This window comes from Manis pentadactyla, chromosome X (genome assembly GCF_030020395.1).
Source record: "Manis pentadactyla isolate mManPen7 chromosome X, mManPen7.hap1, whole genome shotgun sequence".
NCBI lineage: Eukaryota > Metazoa > Chordata > Mammalia > Pholidota > Manidae > Manis > Manis pentadactyla.
The window spans coordinates 126,410,257-126,431,836 of NC_080038.1; the positions used below are offsets into that span (position 1 = coordinate 126,410,257).

The following is a 21,580-nucleotide window of genomic DNA, read 5'->3' on the forward strand; positions in this document are numbered from 1 at the left end:
TCATAAATATTTATCCATAGCCTAACTTTGTTGACACTGACCAGCATCAATATTTCTTAGATTTAACTCATATATTAGCCCCCCTCCACACTATACCATAATTCCGATTCACTTAGGAACTCTTTGTGATCAGTTGGCTACGCTATCCCTGAACTTCTAAGCCAACCTGATCCACCTAACCCAAGCGTTATGCCCTTTTCAAAAGAAGTCTGTCACTCCCTTATGTGCCCAACACAAGGCAGAGGGTGGTGCAGTTTGTGTGTTAGCCCAAGACCAATGAACACACCAACAGGCAGCTGTGGCTTTCTGGGGAGGGCATCTTGAGTCTGTATGTTTCATATCACCATGGGTCTACTAGTCAGTGTCAGTAACTCAGCCAAGAAATATTGATAGTGCACAAAATCAATAAACTGGGACCACAATTAAATATTTATTGGGGCAGACAGTGATGCCATATTTACTTGGAAAATTCAATCAAGGTTTGTCCAATTACTGAAGGTTTAGAGTTGAACAAATTAGCTCTTAGTCATAGAATCCTTGAATGTCATAGCTGGAAGGACCCTTAAGAATTCATCTGGCCCTGTGTAACCTTGAGGTTTTCAAACTTCTTTTGTAAGAAACACTTTTTATCCAGTTAAATCTGGATAAAAGATTAAATCTGATGCTCCTCTCGTCCAAGTGGGGGTGCAGGTATTAGATCTTGATGATTGGTCTCCCTCTCTTGTTTGCCTCAAACTGCAGAGGAGGATGGGAAAGGCCAAAGAAGTGAAAAAGAATCATGTAATATGGGGGGTGGAGGGGTGGGGGTGGAAATAGTCCTAGTCTTGGAGTATGAATGAAGACCAGCCCCAAATCTGTCTTAACCATAGGACCTGACATTCCACCATTGAAACGCATGCGTGAAGGGGCCTTTTGGAATGGTCATTTAAGCTGTTTAGGGACATCTGTTCCCTAGGAAGGATGATACAGTAACTAACAGATTCTTTAGCAGGAGTGAGTTTATCTAAATAAAACAGATGGCAACAGCTGTCACAAAGCCCAGAGGAAAATCCTGGGGGCAGGAGACACAGGGAGGAACATGCCTTTTATAAGGGTACTTCATGAAGGCAGAGAGGAGAGAGGAACAGCAGAGCAAAGGTGGAACCTCCTGCTCTTACGCTGGCAGGTGTCTGTTTCTGCATGTGTCTAGTCATGCATCCGTCGTTTTCTGTGCCTCTGTGTCATCTTCCACAGCAGTGTATCAGTTCCTTGTCAGTTTCTGCCCATGTTATCCCTGTGTTCCGGTAGGCTCCGTTGATACCTGTCTGCTGCGGGTCTGTACCTGCCTATGTCTCAGGTCTTTCAACGTATCTACGCCTTTTTGCCTCAGCATGTGTCTCTGTGTCTATCTGATTTTGCACATGTGTGTGTGTGTCCTATGTGCTCAGCACTCTGTATCTGTGGCTTTTATTTTAGCAAGTGATTGTCTCTACTCTTCTGTTTTTGCCTTCAATGCTTTACACCACAAGAACGGCTAGTGGCGGAAGTGGGAGGAAGAGAGCTTTCTGAGTCAGGAGGGAAACCTGGTGACTGACCATTCTTAAGACCAGCCATGAGCCATCATATTGAAATCGTGCGCCACACATCAAAAGGGAAAACACAGAAAGGAAAAAGAAAAAGAAAAAGAAAAAAATACTTCTAGTGCCTCTAAAGATCTAAGTTTCTTCTTCCATGTTTCTCCACTTTCATCTGGGTTTTTTTCCCAGCCATGTTCCCTCACCCACCCATTTTTCTTTCACTCTGTCTCTTTATTTCTGATTATTCTATTTCTCTAGTTCTCTATATCTGTTTCTTATTTTTCTGTTTTCCTTTTTAAAAAACTTTTTCTCTATCTTTTTTCCCTTTTTTGGTGGGGGCTTCATTCTTAATCTGTTTTTTTTTCTTTTCTTTTCTTTCTCCCTTTCCTCTTAGCTCATCTTTCTGGATTTCTCTTTTTACTCTGCTCCTCTTACTCCATGTGTCTCTTTTTTTGTGGTCATTTATTTTGTTCCTTTTTCTCTACCTCTTTTACTGTCTCTTGTATTATCCCTATCTTCCTCCATTTCTTTCTTTCTGTTTCTCTTCCTGTTACCCCTTCTTCTCATGTCTCTGTTAACAGGTCCTTGTACACGAATCTTTTGCTTCATCTTCCTCAGATGCTTCAGGCATCCGAAGAGAGAAGTTACCTTTTTCTTCTCTGGGCTCTGTGGTTAGGTGGGCCCCATTATCTGTCTTGTCACTCATGGGTGGGTGGGGTTGTTGCTGTTCCCTGGAACCTAACCAGGACATTCTTGTTCCCTGCCCCCAGGACCCTGTGTGCAGAGTCACACTGCAACTCCAGCCACAGCATGCCCTGCACGTCCCAGGCAGAGCGATGAGCCCCCAGGTGTGGTGGGAGAATTCATCAGCCACCCGACAGGGCTAACGATTTACTCCTGAGAAGTAATCCATATCTGGATAATGGATCACCCCAACTCTCTGAGACCATTTGTCTTGGCACTTAAATGGCACCAGAATCCAGAGGGTACAGCCAGAACTCTATCCCTGGTTCATTGGTAGATGAATAGGCTGGAATAATAATGTTAAGGATTATGATAAGGAGCACCTAACATTTGCATGCTCTTTTAAACTTTATAAATTAGAGGAGATTAACCTTCCTTGCCTCATCACTTTTGAATCTCACACTGTGGACCCTGCTTGCAAATTAGAAGAACGGACTTTTAAGTGACTCACCCAGAATCATCTAGCTAGTTATTGGCATAAATGGAAGGAAAACTAATTTTTTTTACTTCCTGACACTCCTCTGAACGCTAGCTGGCCTCTGATCCTATCTCTGTTCCTATCTAGCAAATGGAAGCCAGTACTGAGATACAGTAGTATACTGTAGGTGTTCATTGTCAGACTGACCTGGGTTTGAAGCCTAGTTGTGCATTAGTTACGTGTGTGGCCTTGGGCAGCTTGCTTACTCATGCAGAGCCTCAATTTTGCCCTCTATAAAATGGGAATTCTAATAAACCTTCATCATAGGACTGTAATGAAGATGAAGAGACATGCATGTAAAATGCTTAATATAGTGCCTGGATCATAGTAAAAGCTCCGTGAGTGTTACTTATGGTTATTATTACTGCCTGTCTCTTTGCACGATGCTGAGCAAACTCATACAAATGCATGAGAAGATTGGTCTGGGGGAGGGAAAGAGATAATTGATGAACCAGCTTCCACAGAAGTGTCCCTCAGGCCATTGATGGTGGAAGGGATCTGGATAGGTGAATTCTTTGTATGACAAGAGCTAAGGATTCTGCTTTGGCTGGGAGGGCCCAGATGGTTCCGAGGTTCTGGGAACAGGCAAAGAGAAGGAACAGGCAAAGGTGGGGGTCTGCATTCAGGCCCTAAACATGTCTCAGCAGCATGTTGCTCAGCAGGGTCAACTGCTGGCCCTCATTTTCAGTCCCCTAATGTTCCCTTTCCCAGGGTGTCAGCTGTCAGTTTCCCTGGGGTAGTTCCCTTACTCAAAATCTGGACAGAGGACTTTTTCTTTGGGGAATATTAAAGCCAAAAAGGTTTTGCTGAAGGCCAGCACAAACTAAAATGAATGAAAGCTTGTGCAAAAGCCTTTTGCATAAATGCAAGTTCACTCTACAAATGTAAGAATGATTATTCATATCCCCAATAATAACAGTAACAATCAATCTTTAGAGCTTGCTTTTAATGGACTGTGGCTGCTAGAGGTTGACACATCATTTTAGATGGCGAGAAACATCCCCAGGGTCCATCCGTATGCAGAATCACAGCCCGAATTCTTCTCCCACTTTACTGGGGCTTCATCCTCCCCGAGTCACACACATCATTCAGCCGTCAGTGAAATGATTCTGACGCTATTGAGGCTCCCTGGAGAATGGATGTTGTGCGGAGGCGGGGAGTGCGTGCTTCTGACTTCAAGCCGAGGGAAGGCGAGGAATTGATACATCTCCTAAGCACCAAGGGCTCTACTCCTTTGGAGATGAGAAGGGCTTAGTCAAAGCCTGATGGTTTATTAATAATTCTTTCAACTGAAAAGAGCCTCATGCTAATCAATTGACAAGTATTTAGTGAGTACCCTCTGTGGGGGATCTAAGGAGCTTTGGCTGAGCTGACAATGTAGTTAAGGAGACAGACCACAGACATATAAAGATTATTGACAATGCAGAGCAGTCGCTTCAACAAAGAGATGCAAGCAGCTGGTGCAAAGCGGAAAATTATAAGATACAGAGTCAGGAGACTTGATGTCACTTTATCTCTCTGAGCCTTGGTTTCCCTATCTTCTTGGAAAAGCAGTCCAGTGGTGCTGAGAGAACATTAGCTTTGGAATCAGACCAACCTGACTAAAAATTTCAATTACCTTATAAACTAACTAGGCATCCTTGAATGAGTTACTTAACTCCTGTGAGGTGCAACTACCTTATGTTTAATAACTTGGGGTAGTACAGTAGCCCCTACCACATAGGGTGGTGGTGAGGATTAAATGAAAGCACCTGTGTAAGGCGCTAAGCATAATACGTGGTGCACAGAAAGCACTCAATAATCAGTTCCTATTGTTATAATATGTAGGGAGAAAGGCAAGGAATGTTTGGAAATAGAAGGGTTTTATTTTTCTCTTCAGCTCTTTACATGCCTGACATTACATTTCACAGGAATGCAAACTAAAAAAAAGACTTATATGTAAATAATAATTATAATATTGTTCTATGATACCTTTTATATGCCTCCCCAGTCTTGCTCACTAAATTTGGTATGATCAAATTTACAGAACAATGAAATAGCAGAGGAGGTAAATTATATACTCCTGTGATCTTGGGCACCTCTCCAAGGTTCAGTTTTCCCATCTGTAAAATGTGACTAAAAACATCTACTTCACAGGGCTGTTGTGAAAATTAAATGAAAATGTGTATAAGACCCTTGACACAGAGTAGGAAGAAAATTAATGTTCACTCCATTGCCCCTCTCTCTTCTGTACACATGGAAGTAATAAAGAATCAACCTTGCCTTGGTTATTATAAGGATAAAGTCAGGTAAATATACATGAAATGTTTGTAAATTGTAAATCCCCAATATAACTGCCTTATGGAACATTTGTTATGTACTGGGAACTATGCAATTAACAAATGTTGAGCAATTAAGAAAATGTTAATTAAGAGTCTCCTATACTCGGGACACTGTTTTAGGTGCTGTGAATGATCCAGCGAGATCAAGACCATTGGAGTGGATAAGCTCCTCCACGTAAGAACAGAGCATTAAGGACAGGACTTTGAGGGACACTCCCATTTAGGGAACCAGAGGAGGCGGCAGAGCCAAAAGGAGAAATCATTGATAAGAGCATTAAGATAGCACAGTATCCTCAAAGCCAAGGGAAGACACCATTTCAATAAACAAGGAGGGATTCACAATGTGGCATTCTGCAGAGAAGACAGACAAAATGAAGACATTGATATGTGTCCTTGGATAAGGCTTCCAAAAGGACCACTGGTAACTGCAGTGAGAGGAGTCTCAGCAGAGTGCGCATGCCAATGCGTGAGAAATGAGTGTATGTTAAGAAGTTAGGAGAGCAGTCTACCCTGTTTGAAGGTATTAAGGAATAAGGCCGAGAAAAGGGAGATTGGATTATAACCAGAAGGGGACCCAGGGTCAGAGAAGGCCTGTTTTTATACAGGAGAGTTCAAATGTTTTTGTGGGCTCTGGGGAAGAAGAAGACCACATGGGAAAAGAAGATGAAGAAGCAGGTGGGAGAGAGGGTTACTGAACAGGGGTAAGTTTGAAAGATGAGAGTTGGGAGGTGTGGCTAAGGGAAGAGTGGCTTCCGATCAGCAAGGTGAAAGGGACCCAGGGGGAGCATATACTGCCTAGTGGTCAAGAGGACTGAGAACTGACAAGGGGCCGTGGCATCTAGAATTAGGAAGCTGTGAGGGCCTTCAGTGGTGGGTGTGGACTGGAAAGAAGTAAAATAGTGAGTGGATGACAGGAACCATATATTTGAGAAGTTTTGCAAACCCAAGAGCAGGTAGAAATTGTGTTTTGTGTGTGTCAGCTCAGAGAAGGAGTCAGTGGATGGGAGGAGGCTGAAAGACAAGACAGTGAGAAGCTTCTTGGTGGCTGAGGTGGCAGCAGCAGGAGGGACTGAGAATCAGAGAGGGAGAGGTCCCAGAGAGGGTCCCTTCTTCCTTTGAGATGGGAGGGAAGGACAAAAAAAACCAGAAAGGACAATACTCTGCCTTCACTCCTTGAACCTGGCCTTGGGCACTAATATCACCACTCTTAACCCCCTATCTTTCAGGTGTCTCACTATCACTGAGTAGAATTGAGGGACAGTCCCTAAGGACAGCAAGGTGTGTGATATGAGGGGAGACACTGGTGCTTCTCTTCTTAGGGAGGTGGAAATCCCAGGATACTGGGCCCTAGAGTGTGGACCAGCCAGGAAAGTCTGCCATCTGTGACTATATTCTTGCCACACAGTCTTCCTCCCCAATTTCCCCCCCCGAAATCACCACCCTGGAACCCCTCCTGAAAACAAACAGGGCCCACAGTCACTCAGAGACTCACTCAAGTTTTCCTGTTATTTGCTGAGGCACTAGAGGCCCAGAGTCCTGTGATATAGCCAAATGATTCTTCCATGGAAAGCAATAGAAGGACTTTCTGAATATAGCCTGGTCTTCAGCTCTTTGACATGCACACACAGCCTGCTGAATGCATCATATGGTCTTGCTGCCACTTGATCTAGCCCCAGCCATGGCCCTCCCTTCTGGCATGGTTGCTTTCTGGTCTTGGGAAGATAAAGCTCAGATGGCTCCCCCTTGCCTTGCACCTTAGTTTGCAGTCTCAAAGTCTCCTGGAATTTGGAGAGTGGAATGGATGAGCAGTTATAAACCCTGGGTGGTTAAAAGTAGAAGAGGGTGCTGGGCCCCAGAAGTCAAGAGAAGGGTGTCTTCAGTAAGTGCCAAACCAAGAGCAGCTTGAAAGATGAAGTCAGCCCTTAGCATCTTTGGTCCCAGAACCAGCTCTGGTGTTTACATACCAACCTCCACAGTGCCTGTGATGCAGAAGAGGACAAACGACTCACTAACCAGTAAAATCTAAGGTTCTGGAGCTTGACCCAAGACCCCATTTGAGACTGAGTCATCCCAGGATTGAGTTATAATGGAGAGAGATTTATTTGCATTGACAAATGGCAATTAACAAAGGAGGTGATTAAAAAGGAGATAAGCTACGGGCTCAGAAATGTCAGTAGATGGTGTGCAAGAGAATTCCTTCATCATGTTTTCCTCTCCCCTTTTCCCTCCTCCTTTTCTTCCCTCCCCTTTTGCTGTTCTCCTTTCCTCTTCTCTGCCCTCCTCCTGCTTGCTCCATCTGCCCCCACCCACAGCTACTGATGTGATTTTTCATGATCTACAGTCAAATGTCATTAATCCCGACAGGCTCACGAGGGTCCAGCTAAGCTGTCCCATGAACCAATCCTGTGAGCAGACAGACCAGGGGAAGCAGCCAGCAGACATCCCCACCCCGCCCCCTCAGGGGTAATGGCAGCTAAACCAATGAACCCGAGTGGCTGCCCTGAAAATAATCAATAAATCACTTGGAGCCCAGAGAGGTGGAAAACTCCCCAGCAAACAGTGCTCAGGACATTTTCCATGACCTCCTCTGCCTTGAATGTCCACGGTGCACTGGCTGCATGAGCCTGGACAGACTCTGCTCTCAAGGTGCCGCTCCCAGATTCCTCCTGGCCCATCTCAGTTTCAGAGGGAGGTCATTCATTCCAATGGGATGTGACAGGTGCCATCTTCAGGCGCCTGGCTCGGCTCCCAGCAGCAGGGACTGTCGCTGACTGCAAATCTCCCAAGTGCCATGCTGGTCTGAAGAGAGCAAGCCCTAGGATGGGCAGACTACCTTTCAAGAGCCCATGAACAAAAAGTGGAATGACAGTGTGATGTAATGGACCAAGCCCTGGACTAGAAGGCTGGACACTTGGCTTCTAGTCCCATTTCAGCCACTAACTTGCTGGGCGATGTTGGGTAAGTCACTTTCCCTCCCTGGATCTATTACTCCCTGGATGTGAGGAGGCTGGACTAGAATATCCGTAATGACACTTTTAGTCCTAAGAAGGAAGTCCTGAAATCAGAAATAAATTTGTTTGGAAATATTCCAGCTCTTATTAGAATTTGTCGGGGAACTCCTTTTCTAAGGCTTCCATTTAGCTGCTTTACCACCAAATCCTTCACCCTAAACTCCTTCAGTACATGCAGCTATCTCACAGTGCCCAGGATCCGTCTAAGACATCAAAACCACTCACGGGTCTAGCTTGCCTCTCCTGCTGAAGTAGTTCTGTGCTTGGGGCTGGGCCATCTTGATGGGGTCCTGAGGTGGAACCCTGTGGGAGGAGATTTAACATTGATCCCCCAGATATTAGTATAGGCAGATGGGGTGGCTACCTAGGTGGGGAGACTTCCAAGTTTATAGTTTTAAACTTTTTAACATATAGTCAAATTGAAAGAATGGCACAGTAAATACTTGTACATACTCTCATTAACAATTTGCCGTATTTGCATGCTTTCCCTCCTCTCTTTCTCTCTCTCTGAAAGTATATTGCAGACATCATGACACTTCACTCTTAAATACTCCAACGTAAATCTCCTAAGAATAAGGATGTTCTTAGCTGGGAGCTTTTTATGGGCTCTGCAGTTCTCAGCTAGGGGCAAGTCTGCAATCTCTGGAGTCCAAATCAGTCTAAAGACCAGATTTCAGTCTGGAAATGGGTAGGGTGAGAAGGAGCCAAGCATAAGAGAAGGAAGCAAAAACAGTGAGCCGTTCTAGTACAGGTTCCAAACAGGAAAAAAAAAAAAAAGAAAAGCAGCAGCAGCAAAATGATCTTGGGCAATTCACTTCCCTTCCTTGACCTTCAGTTTCTTTATCTATAAAATGAGGGTTGTGTTAATCCTGTCTTGCCAACATCTCAAAGCTGTTTGAGGTTCAGGTATGAAAATAGATATGAGAGCACATTGCAAGCTGCTGCACTTAAACATATAAGGGTAAGTGACCTGCAAAGATGACCTTCAAACTGGTAAAACCTCAGGCCTGGGGGTCTCCAGCAACTCATAGAAGTAGATAGGTCTCTGCTTAGCCCCCGAACTCTTATTACTGGAGACCACAGAATTTGCATCTACAATGGAATCTCAGTGATTCTCATCTCTTACATTTTTTCAAAGGTATAAACACACACCCCAGTCCTTTCTACTGCTTTTTTCAGATAACTCCAATTTCTCTTATTGATTCACAAAACTAAAAGTCACGTCCTTACTTTTTCTTCTTTCTGACATTTTTTTCTGTGTTCCCTCTTAATTTCTATTATTCCCCCCTACCCTGTTGAGACTTCTAGAGTTGGAAAATTCTCTCATCCTGCCTATCCCTAGCTCAAAGAGCAAAATGCTTTACAAAATTAAGTGAGCATTTGGGATTTTTAACTTGATTTTATCTTTTCATTCAACTAGAGGGGCATGTGTGTGGGAGACACACTTGTCAACTAAAAGCAATTTCTCTGCCTCCTTGGGGACTGAAGTGTAATCGTAGCTCTGTCTTTCTGGTGTCAGGATGAAACTTCCGTTTTCCTGAGTGGTGTCAGCACACTGACAGACAGCTCCCGGGATCTAGTGAAGAGAAATGGAAAAGAATGGGCAGGGGGTGGCAGAAAGATCTGGAGGCTGGTCTCAGCTCATCTCTCTTCCCCGGGTGGCTTTGGGTTAGTCACTTTTTGTCTTTTGCCTCAGCTTTTCTAACTTAAAAAATGGGAATAATGCTCTCTCATTTTTATATCACAAAGATGGTACCAAGACCTTGTCAGGCTTTGGTGATATGAAAATGTTTGGAAGTGACAGAGCTATCGGGGAAAAAACAAGTACTATGGAAATAATGTGTTCTAGGAATGTTAAGTAGTTGGAAAGGAAATATGAGGTTTCCTTGTACAACCCTGTTTGAGAAATGAGGAAACTGAAGCCCTTCTGAGTTTCAAAGAGGTCCCAAAATGTCCTTCATGATTTCACTATATGTTTACCATGAGCTCAGATAAATCTTTCCCAAGCAGAAAAGCAGGGAGGTAGTCTTGAGGTCCTATGTAGCCCCTTTTAGACAGCACATGTGATTCCTGTACACATCTGTGGACCTTCTGATAGGACTTCTCAAAAGAGGTTGTTGGAAGGCAGCGCTGCTAATCTGCCAATTCCGTCCACTGGCTGGGAGTAGAGTCCTTTGTTATCTCACTCCTGAAACTGTGGAGACTTCCCTAACAACCTGTTAAGTGAAGCAGGCAGGGGAATGGGGGCTCCGTGTCATAGAGGAGAAGGCTGTGACTCATACTGGAAAGCAGACATACTTGCATTCACCCAGCTGGTCAGTCAGCATGTCCAGGCTCACTCTTGCTCTCTTCACTTGAAATTCCACGCTCTTTCCACTGTGCTTCAGCTGCCTTTTGCCTGATGCAAGGATCCCAACATTTGGGGAGTCCAAGTGAGATGACCTAATGGAGAAATGCCATATAGACATTCACAAGGATTCTTAGAAAATCCAAGTGGATGTCTTTTATGGAGTATGCTCATTTTGAATACCACTAGACCCTATCAGGAGTCAAATTTCAATGTTCAGCCAGTTTCTTATGCTACATATGGACCTACACACAAAAAAGCAGCAGAGTGGGTTTAAAGGGATCAAGTTCTCCAAATGGCTGCCCTGGTGTCCCTTGTAGCTGGAGTGCAATGGGAAGAGACAGTGGTGAAGGGTTTCAGGAAAAGACTTCTTTCCCCTATATTAGAGTTTCTTTAACTTTATTGAGTACAAGAGCCCCTCTGCAGAGAGCTTACCAAAAAGGCTGTTTTCTGGCCCACATGCCCAGAAATTCTTGTTCCATAGGTCTGGAATGGGAGCAGGGCATGTGCATTGTTACAGCACATCTTGTGTGATTATGATGCATCTGGTCCAATGGACCATATTTTGGGAAAACCTGATCCACAACAAGGTTTATGGGCCTTGATTATTGGAATCCATTTAATTAGCAATGTTTGCCTAGGTGCCAAGTACTTCTGAGCTTCAGGAAAAAATACAGGAAGGTTTGAAGCCTTCCTTCTCACAGTCAACAAGCCCCCAGCTTGACTTTATTATTGGGCCTCCTTCCTAGTTAGAACATTTTCTTCCTGCTGAATACTTCAGGGTAAACAATGACCTAAGTAAGGATCAGGGTATTTGGCTGTTAATTGGAACTGCAAGGAGAAACTCTTAATAGGTAGCAAGCTGCCAAACTGTAGGCATTGGGCTACTGGGGTGAGGGCGATATACCTAATGCGCTTCTTGTGAGCACACGCCCTGAGGTGACAGGTTGCAGGTCCAGGTTAGCAGGCTCCTGGCTGCTCAATGGGGGTGCTAAGGACCTCTGCATTCTTGGAAAGGAGGTGCCATAACTCGTTATGTGCTTCTGCACTGGAAAGAAGTCTTGCATTTTACTTGCAGACCAACTTTCAGCTTTTTCACAAAGTCAGCTGCAGTGCTGAGTACCAATAGCACAGCCCCAGCCTTAAGGCCCCACTCATTCCCCTATCTAGCCCAGTCCTCTATTCAGCAGAGGCAAGGTTATAGATTTTTTTCTCTAAGTAGTATTTTCTAGCTCCAGAAAACAATATATATTTATTAAAGAAAGTTTGGAAAATACTAAAATATGGAAATAATAAAGCTGTTAAAAATTGCCCATAATCGCATTGCTTAAATACAATCACTGTTAAGATTCTGGTGTGTTTCCTGCTAGCCTCTTTTTTTCTACATATAGGCTTATTATTTATTTGCAGTGTTGATATATTTTTGCATTTTGATTATTTTTCATTTAAAATAATCACAAGTGCCTCTTCAGATTACTTTAAATTACACATTTAAAAATAATTGTGCAATAATTCATTGAGTCAATCAACATTATATACACAGCTCAATATCTTGCACACAGAAGACGTTTGATAAATATTTGTTGAATTAATGGGTGGATAGAAGGACAAAAACATTCCCTTTTTATATGACATTTAGTTAGGGGTAAAGATTTTTCAAAGGAAACTTAATGCTAGTTAATTAAATGGTCAAAGAGGTGGGTCAAGGAAAAGGGAGTGGGGAGAACTGTTAACTTGACTGCTAAGTACATCTCTTTTGAGAATTCTGGACTCTATATTCCCTCTTCTCTTCTTTTCCAAAAGAGTAGACTTTGGTTTCCCTGGAGGTTTTTCACAACTATTAATATTCCCATTGCACATATGAGGAAAAGCAAGCCTCAGAGAGGTTAAGTAATCTTAAGATTACATAGCCAGTGCACAGTGGAACTGGGCTTCCAATTTACTGTGAGCATCCTTAGCTTTGTTCCTTTACCACATCAAAAAGGCAACAAAAAAGGATAGCTTGTACCTTAGGTAGAACTATTCCGGAAGCAGAAAATTTTCAGTTTCTGAGGCCCACTGGGTTGGATTTGGAGGCAGCCTTTATGCCATGATGGAGCCAAAAATAAACACTCATTCGTATGGAAGAAAGAAAAAAGAAACCCACAGAAGGCATTACAAAAGCTGGTGGCGGATAAGCTCATGGGAAGCGGTAAGGCCAAGATTTCAATATCCAGAGCCTGAAACTGGTCATGTCTGGATGTCAGAAGTGTCTGGTTTGGGTGACTGGTTATTTATACAGCAGGAATTGGTAAAAGAGCAGGTCTGGTGAATGTTTGTTGTCTTTGATTGCTTTTAGAAAACAAAAAATTGGAAATTATTTAGAAATCCAAAGGCAGAGAGGTACCACATTTTCCAGAAAGGAAGGAAAAATGAGTGGAAGCCCTTTAAATTCTGACTACAGGTCTACTTTGCTAAGAATTGCACAGCAAAAGACAGGTGATTTGTCCATTTTATGCACCCCTTTTGCCACATTAATGCTAATATCAGTGGTTAACAAAGCGAATGTAATAACTGCTCTCCCCCAAAGGACCCATGATTGCAGCTTCCACTTCTCAGGCCTGCAATCGAGCTGTTGGAAGAGGTCTTTTTCTTCTTTCTTTCAGCCTCCTCACTAGCATTTTGATTGACAAAGCCCCATTTTCCCAGTGGAGAAAAACAAGGCACAAAATCATGTCTGTACCACTGCCAGTGGGGAATTGAACAGAAATTAATTTGGGTCCCTGGACTTGAACAGAAAAAGATATTTCATTTAGAAGTCCTTCTTGTCCAATATGGTCCATCTCTGTTGGCTGCTTCTATCCCAGGATTTGGGGGCAGAGCTGGTTTACTACAACCAGATGCCCCAAACACTGAATCCATTATGGCATGTACTCCCATATGTATTTAAAATTTGGAAATGCAAAGCCATAAAAGAAGTGCAATGAAATCCAACACAGTACCACCCACCATTGAAATACCAAATATCAAATTCTTTCTAAACATAAGTGTTGGTGTCCTTCCTATGCCAGTGCCCTGAGTGAAAATATAGGCAGTACAATCCCTAAGTCAGCAGCAACTGGGGCACCCCATGTTTATACATACTTGGCACTGTGTTCTTATCTCTGTTGGAGACCAACCATCTTAAAACAAATGTTCCCAGGCAGGAAAGCATCTCTTTCTTCCCTGAGGGATCTGAAGGGCAGTAAAATTACTTTCACCTTTGGGGCTCCTTGGCATGGGGTTGAGGGGGGCAAAACTCTTTTCTCCTACTCACTTTCTTGGTCCTCTAAAATGGAGCAGTGACTTAAAACCAGTTTTGGAGCTACCCAAGGCCGAGATGATGCCTCTCCTAAATCAGAGGATTCTCAAGGGCTGAGGCAGCACCCCACCTTCAGATGCAGCGCTCCTGGAACAGAAGCCTGTTCCCGCCTGGACTGGGCCTCCAAAGGGCTGAGATGATGCGACCGCTAAAATGTGGGGGGTTTCAGGACTGGGATACAGTCTCACTCTCAAATCTGAGGCTTGTTGGGACAGATGCACCAGCTCGCCTTCAAATCCCAGCTTCTGGAGACAGGCCCGCTTGTGTGCGCCTACACTGGGCTCCTGGGGGGCAAGGACCTGCCCTCCCTCTCAGATTCAGGGCTCACCAGAGCTGAGATAGTGTTTCCCCTCAGACTCTGGGCTCCCTGGACTAGGGGCAGGGTCCCACCCTCAGAGTCAGCTTCACGGGACAGGAGCTATATCTTGGCCTCCCTCCACGTGGGGGAAGGGGCTGCAGGACCATTGGTCTTTTCTCCCACGGGGGGCGGGGGAAGGGGGCTCCCTTTAGGCCCTGCCCCCGGCATGACAGGCCCGAGGTGTCTGGTGACCAAGACAGTCTTAGCTGGGTGCAGGGCGCGGCTCAGGGCGTGGTCACGAGGGGCTGCTTAGGGCGGCGAGAGCGGGGGACTGCGCGGAAGCTAGCTGCCAGGCTGCTGGGCACTCGGCGCGGCTCATGGCGTGGATTCTGGACTGCCTTTTCGCGTCGGCCTTTGAGCCCCGCCCCCGCCGTGGTGAGTGGGGGCCCAACGAGTCGGGGGGGCTGGGGGGCTTGGTCCTGAGCTGCCGGCTGCTGCAGCCCCGGCTGGGCGCCCTGGGGCTTGGCTCGCCGCCCCCCTTGCCTCCTTTTCCGCTGGCTTTTAGCTAATTGTTCCTGGCTCAAGGGACTGCCCCGTCGAGGTCCCGCATAAATCACCAGCTTTACCGGGAAGGGCGAGCAATCGCGCTAATGGCTCGGCGGGACGCGGGGCGAGCGCGGGGGCGGAGTCGCTGGCTCAGCCACGCTCAGCGAAAGCCAGCGCGTTGGCGCCCGGCGCGCTGGAGCGCCGTCCCGCAACCCAAGGCCCTAAGGGCCCAAGGATGAACGTCCCTGGCAGGGCAGCCAGGATGAAGGCGGTCGGTAGCGGTGTGGGAATCCTTTTGCCTCGAAACTTGTTCCCCTTGTCCCATCTCAACGACAGCATACCAACTTGTGCCCCTTAAAAGTCATCAAATTCAATCCCTTCATTTAAGAGATGGTGACACTGACGCCCGGAGATGGGAAAGGTCTGCCCCAAGGTCATACAAGGAGTTGGCAGCAAATCTGGTTCTGCTGAAGCTCTGCCCACTGCCCGTTGCCCTAAGCTGCCCAATGGCAGAGGCCTGGGGTCTTTAGTCTGGGCCTTTCCTTGGGTACTTGAGGTCAATGCTTGGTTCCTCTGTCCTCGTGGAGTTGAGGACATAGGTGTGCAAAGATCACAGCACCGGTCTAAATATGTGGGTGGTATTTCGCAGCTTTCCTGGAATTGCTTCTAAAGTACATTTTGGAAACTGATTATTTCTTCTTCCCTAAAGTTTCAGACTGATTTTTTTTTCTTTTTGAGGTTTCCCAGGACCCCCACCCACACTGTCCTTCACTCCCCCTTGGCAGGCCACACCCCCTCCCGTCGGCCACTTGCCCCCACTGCCACCTGTTTTTCCATAGTCTCCACCTCCAAATCTATATTGGTGAGAGTGCGTCATTGGTCACCAGCCATAGACCAAACCTGGGATTGTCTCCTCTTTCCTCTGCCCCTTAACTGGCAGGGGAGGGGAGGTAGGGAGAGGAGGGGCCTCAGCAGCTTAATTCTGCAGAAAACTGTTTTAAGTTCTTGCCAGCCCCAGCACCCTGCTGAGAACCATTCCAGGAGTCTGCCCTACTGCTAAGGAAATGTAGCATGTTTAGCAAATTCAAGTACAGTCTCTGACAGGCCACAAGGTCTCTGAGAAGGAAAGGGACACATATATGCACAAAGAGTTTTATTTCTTGTTCTGTATATTTTTCAAGTTTATGTGATCCTGATGAATCAAAAAGCAAAACAAAAAAAAAAAAACAAAGGAGTTTTATAAGATGACTGTTAAGGCCTTACAGCTCAAACACCCTACCATTGAAAAGTGGGTAGGGAGAACTATTCTACACTTACCTGGCCTACAAAGCTATCCTGTGACTCCAATGAGATCAAGGATATGAAGGCTTCTTTATGAATAACCCCATTGGGTGGGAGTCAGTATCACGCAAGGAAGCCCATCGCCATCTAAAGACAGCCATGTCTATTATAAGACTTTTCCTTAAACTGAACCCCACTTTATGTCCTTCTGACTCTGGTTCTGACCTTCATGATCCTTCCAAAGGAACAGTGCCAGTCCTCCACATTCCATACCCTCAATCACCCTATTCTTAACCAGGCCAAACCTCCCTAGTTCTTTGTCTTTTTAACATGTACATGTCTGTGAGGCTACTACCCACACCTAGCTGCTATTATTCGAACATGCTCCAAGTCGTGAATGCCCAGTTACCTGCCCAAAAGAGAAATCCAGCTGTGTCCCTGTAAATATAGTCCTAGATGGCTGACTTTCCCACTTTTGGGAGCCCACATCACACTCATGGTACACAGATACATAGCCTTAAATACACAGATGCATACACATTCCCAGCCCCACACATGTCTACATACAAAGTCACACACTTCATATGCATCACATACTTTTTACACACAAAACAATATACCCACAAAACATGCACATACCACACAAAAATCCCATATAGCTGTCACAGGAATAGTTTATTTCTGCTGGAGGTACTTTCAACTGCAGCTACTCTTTTGTTTAAAAATAAACCCAAGTTCTTTTTGGAGTCTCCATTCTGTATTTAGTTAGTATTTAGTTTGAACCCAAATGCAAGACTTTATATTTGCTACTGCATTTCCAGTCTGGTGAGACCTATCCCCCCACACATACCAGCAGCACACCACTGCCTACACCAGCTCTATTAGTCATACAATAGCAGCTAATATATTGAAATACCTCCCAGATGCTGGGCCCTAGGCTCAGTCCTTTACATGTATGGTCTCACTTAGGTCACACAACAGCACTTTGAAATAAGTAATGAGTCTTTGGTACAGTTTTTGACCAGTAAAAACCCATTTGTTGCACTCCTGAGAAATGCCATGCAGCATAAAGGGTAACTTTGTAGTTAGCTACTGATATTCTATAAGGCTATAATTGCCCCTGGTGCCTCCCTTCAAATGCTCTCCAGAAATCCCCAGGAGTCAGAGGTGGGGAGAAGCAGCTGGCTGCTGACTGGAAAGCTTGGAAGATGTATTCTAAATGTTCCTTCATCCATCCATCCTCACCGTTTGCCCAGGAGATAGTTGGAATGCCAAAACTCATTTGAGGGAGGCAGTGGATGATGGGCGACCATATGAAGACATTTGCGAGAGGCATTATTGAGATCTGGGAAGAATGGGGGTCCAGAAGGTCTTCTTTCTCAAGGAAAGGAACAGCTCAATTGACCCACTTCAAATTCTATCCCCAGTTCGCTCTTGGCATTGGATTTAGCTTCAGACAATTGTACTTCTGTAAAGAAGCCAAAACTCTAAAGCTGAAGGGACCCTGGGGCCCACTTTACATACAAATTTGTTGTTTTCTTGGAGATGGGACCCAATCGATTTGCTGAGGCCAGGCCTGATTGAGCTACAACAGAATTATTTTCCAGAGCTGGGGCGAGTTTGCCAATGAGACAACCCATTCCCCTGCTTTTGGTATCAGACTAGCACCTCCATTCACCAATGGCAGAACTTCCCAATGTTCCCTTATAAGTCACTTGTTTGCACCTCAAAAGACATTTTGCCAAAGGAAAAAATGTGAGACTCTAGAGCTTAGGTTCTCGAGGTTAGCACACACTTTACCCACCATGGGGATAAATGCAGAATCTGTGTGATGAAAGCTGGCAGAAAATAATGCTCTTGCAAATAAATGTACCTCAGGTTCCAGCAGTAGAGCTGGCATTCATCAAGCTTAAATATCAAATGATGGAAAGCATATTGCACATTGACAGAGCAGGACACCAGGTCCCTGGGGGTAACTATGGCAATGGTGAAAGCAACATCATTTCTTTTTTCACACTTATGTACTAAGAAAACCTGAAAGTGGAATGGTTAAATAAACTATATGACATATCCACATGCCCCATTAGTCTTCAACCATAAAAATGGTGCTTATGAAGAATATGTAGCAACATGGAAAACGGTATGATGATAACTGTGTCAAATATGCATTTTTGAAAGACTAGAAGAAAATTCAGCAACACTGTTTTTTTCTGTTTCCTAAAATCTCTATCAAGTTTGTTCTTAAATTACTCTTATAACTTAGAAAGTATTTAAGAGGCTAACTGAAGACCTATGATATGCAAGTAGCCCATACAATGGTTTAGAATCCAACTGTACATAGTTTAAGGGGATTTTTTTTCCTTCAAATTTTGCTTTAAATGTAATGACTGAATCAGGTCAGCCAAATGTGATCTTCCCAATGAGCAGGAAATGTACCCTAGCACTGGTTGGGAATAGGCAAAACTGGTTTGAATCCCAGGCATTCTTTTATAGTGTGGCTGTGCACAAATTATTCAACCTCTCTTAAGATGATAAAATAATGCCTACATTTGGGGGTTATAAGCAATAATAACAACATTATTATAACGATTGATGATAATAACAGTTATTATTATATATCATTGTATTTATTAATTGCCTTGTATAGTTCAGGTATCAAAAGATGTGTTTTATTTCTTCTCTAAATATTTACTATGTATCATCACTTCACATAAATGATCTCATTTAACTTTCATAGCTCTCTGAGATAAGTATTAATATTTATTTTACAGACAAAAGCTCAGAGCTTCAGTAACTTGCTCACTGCTGCACAGTGGCTGAGCAAGGATTACAACCCCTTCTAGTATGATTTCAAAGCTTGAGTGAGATTAAAAGAGAGAACAGTTGTGAACTTCCTAGCACTATGCTGATATATAGCAGACATTTACTAGTTAGTTAGTGCAATGTTGATGATGTCCCCTTGCCCAGAACCCAAATTCTGGTCTTTGATGTATTTAGTTACCTACAAATTCTTTCCTACGAAAAGGTGCATATTTTGACTGGACAATGCAATGCAAATACCACCTGTGTCCTCATCCCTGGGGCTCTGAGTCACTAGGAAATGATTTCTGTTTCATTCTGGCAGTGTCATTCGTTCTCACATGCATCAGCAGAAGTAGGTAGATGTCATGTTTGATGAGCCTTGGCAGCTACTGTCACGTCTCAGATACACCTCTTTGAGAAACCACGCGGCTTCCTCAGGATGAGCACCCGATTCCCAGCAACTGGTAGGTCCCTGTACTCAGGGGAGCTTATTAAATGGCCGGGATCTATCCTGAACCCTGCTCCAACTATTCTCTGTATGGCTGTATGCTATGGCTGACCGTTAATTGTTACTCCTACTGCTTCCCTCCTCAAAGCAGAGCTACAGGACCCCCTCAGAAGTAGAGAGGAGTAGGAACTGGAGAAGTTTTTCTAAATTCCTAAATCCTCAGAGGGATTCTCTAATAGATTATCTTTCATAGTGGAGTCTAAGGTCAGTGAGGGGTAGTATGCAGGATGAATAAGAGGGGTGGAGGAGGGGGAGGAGTGGAAGTAATCTTGCAGAGACGGGGAACACCTGAAGTCTGGCCTCCCAGAGCTTTTTCTGCCACCAATCTCAATATGTTCCTACTCAGTAGCCTCTTTATCCCTCCCTGGGATTATATCCACCCACTACCCTCAATGTATTAACCTTCCCCTGCCCTTCCCTGCTTAAATGTAGCTTTAGCTTGTAGTGACTTGCTTTTGTCTCTAGAGGGTGGCAACAGCATCAGGGAGGAATAAGCACAGGTTGGGGGTCTTCTCTCCCTGCCGTATTTGGCAAAAGGTAGATTTTGTTTTCCTTTAACTGGGAACAGATAAAGAACTAATTGGAGCTGTATCTTACGTGCTGCAAAGTATATCTTAGAGAAACATCAACTCTCCCCTCATTCACCCATCATCCCCCCACAACCCTGGTGGCAGCTAGAAAAAAAGGTGGCCTTGGGAACCCTTCTTAATTTCTAAGATAGAGGTGAGAAGAAAACAAAACAGGAGCTGTGGGGCAGTTTAGCCAGGAAATATTCATGCTGTTATTCTCTTGGGTACAATGGCACATATTTAGGATAGGGTTGGGAGTGAGTCTGCAGTAAGGAGTGGGGAGCTCATCCATAGTTGGGGTGCAAGGAAGTTTAAAGGTTGATTAGGCAGTTGAAAACATTCCTGTATGGACTATTACACCTGAAACATTGGTCTCATTAACACTGCCAGGAGAAACTGCAGAGTGAGAATTGAACTTAGGGCCCAATTCTTCCGGGGCTGCCATTAGGCTGATCAAAACATCACCCTAAAAGAAGAGGGGCTATTTCAAGAGTGTCAGACACACCAGTAATGAGGAAAATTGACATTTTGGTCAGTCGACTTCAGTCCCTGAACACCCTGGTTGAGACACTCTGGGCAACGTGAGAAGGGGGGGAGTAAAGCAAGGGAGGGAATTAGCTAACCTTTTCTTGAACATTTACTGTACATGTTAGGCATTTGGCTGGTGCCTTCTATATTTTACCACCTTCAGTCTGAGCATTTCTAAGGTAGGCATTAACATCTCCAATTTACAGATGAGAAAACAGGTTCGGAGAGATGAAGTAGCCTTCCCACATTACACAGGAAGTAAGTGATGGAGCTGGGATAGAAACTCAAAGCTGTCTCACTCCAAAGCTCTCCTGTCCCCATGGAAAAGATAAGGGTGCTGATCTTTAAAGGGCTTTACGCTTAGGGGGAAACCAAGGTCTCTCTCCTCAATAAAATTCATATTTTAGTGCATTGCCATATAGGTTCTTACTTTTAGGGTGAAAACAAGCAAATCTCTGTTTACATCTGGTAGTAATTGGGGGTTATTAAAGCACTTGGCAGTAATGGAGGTTACTAAAGCATTTCCACCTTTACAATTTCCCATATAATCCTCATATTCTGAACTCCAAAGAGAGAGAGATTTATGGTGGATGGGCATTTTAAGCTCCAAGTGTTTGTGTGTGTGTATGTGGTGTGTCTATCCCATGGTGGTGGCAGGGTTGATGGGTCTCACTAGCCCCTCGTATCCCAACACTTATGTGGTTGGTGGGGAGGAGTAAGGATAGCCTCCCACTGCACATTTAGAGCCTCTAGTCCACAACTGCATCTTTGGAACCACAGCCCTGGAGCTTGGCTTCTACAGAGTCGGAGTTTGTCCCCATTTCACAGGTAGCACTGAGCTGGAGTGAACCAGTCTTCATGAATCCAAGTGGAATTTACACAACAGGATGTAGGTGGCCCAGCAGTGTGTGTCTGTGTGTGAATCTGTGGGTTGGGGTGGGAGGCAGAGAGAGACTTTGAAGAGGGAGAAGTCTCACATGAGTGACAGTGAGGAGGTGGAACTGAAGCTGGTATATTCAGAGGACAGTAAGATGTCAGACTGGCCCTGCAGTAGCAGAAAAGCCAAGTGCCTGAGACCAGAGGCTGAGAGACACCAAAGTTTGCATTAACTCCTTGTTGGGACTCACCAAGGGGCTTCAGGTCTGTGCCCTGAGTGACTTAGACTGGCCTCTCTAGCTCCACACACCCCCCGCTTTTTTTTTCCAAAATGAGACTTTCTGGCTACATCATATTTTAGGCAATGTTTTTCCT

General features: G+C 44.6%; 1 protein-coding gene across 3 annotated transcripts in view; it reads left to right on the forward strand.

Annotated features, from left to right (window-relative positions):
• Positions 1 to 21,580, forward strand: part of ARHGAP36 (Rho GTPase activating protein 36) — a 162,170-nt gene that overhangs the window by 116,689 nt on the left and 23,901 nt on the right. Inside the window, exons 1-2 of one of the 3 annotated variants that reach the window (XM_057495830.1) lie at positions 14,382 to 14,530; positions 19,047 to 19,188. The exons of 1 other annotated variant lie outside the window; for it this stretch is intronic. In XM_057495830.1, the coding sequence (XP_057351813.1) occupies positions 19,164 to 19,188 (25 nt within the window). In that variant the 5' untranslated portion in view covers positions 14,382 to 14,530; positions 19,047 to 19,163. Of the gene's footprint in view, positions 1 to 14,381; positions 14,531 to 19,046; positions 19,189 to 21,580 lie in introns of those variants that run through there. One more of the 3 variants, XM_036931207.2, reaches the window with a different exon arrangement.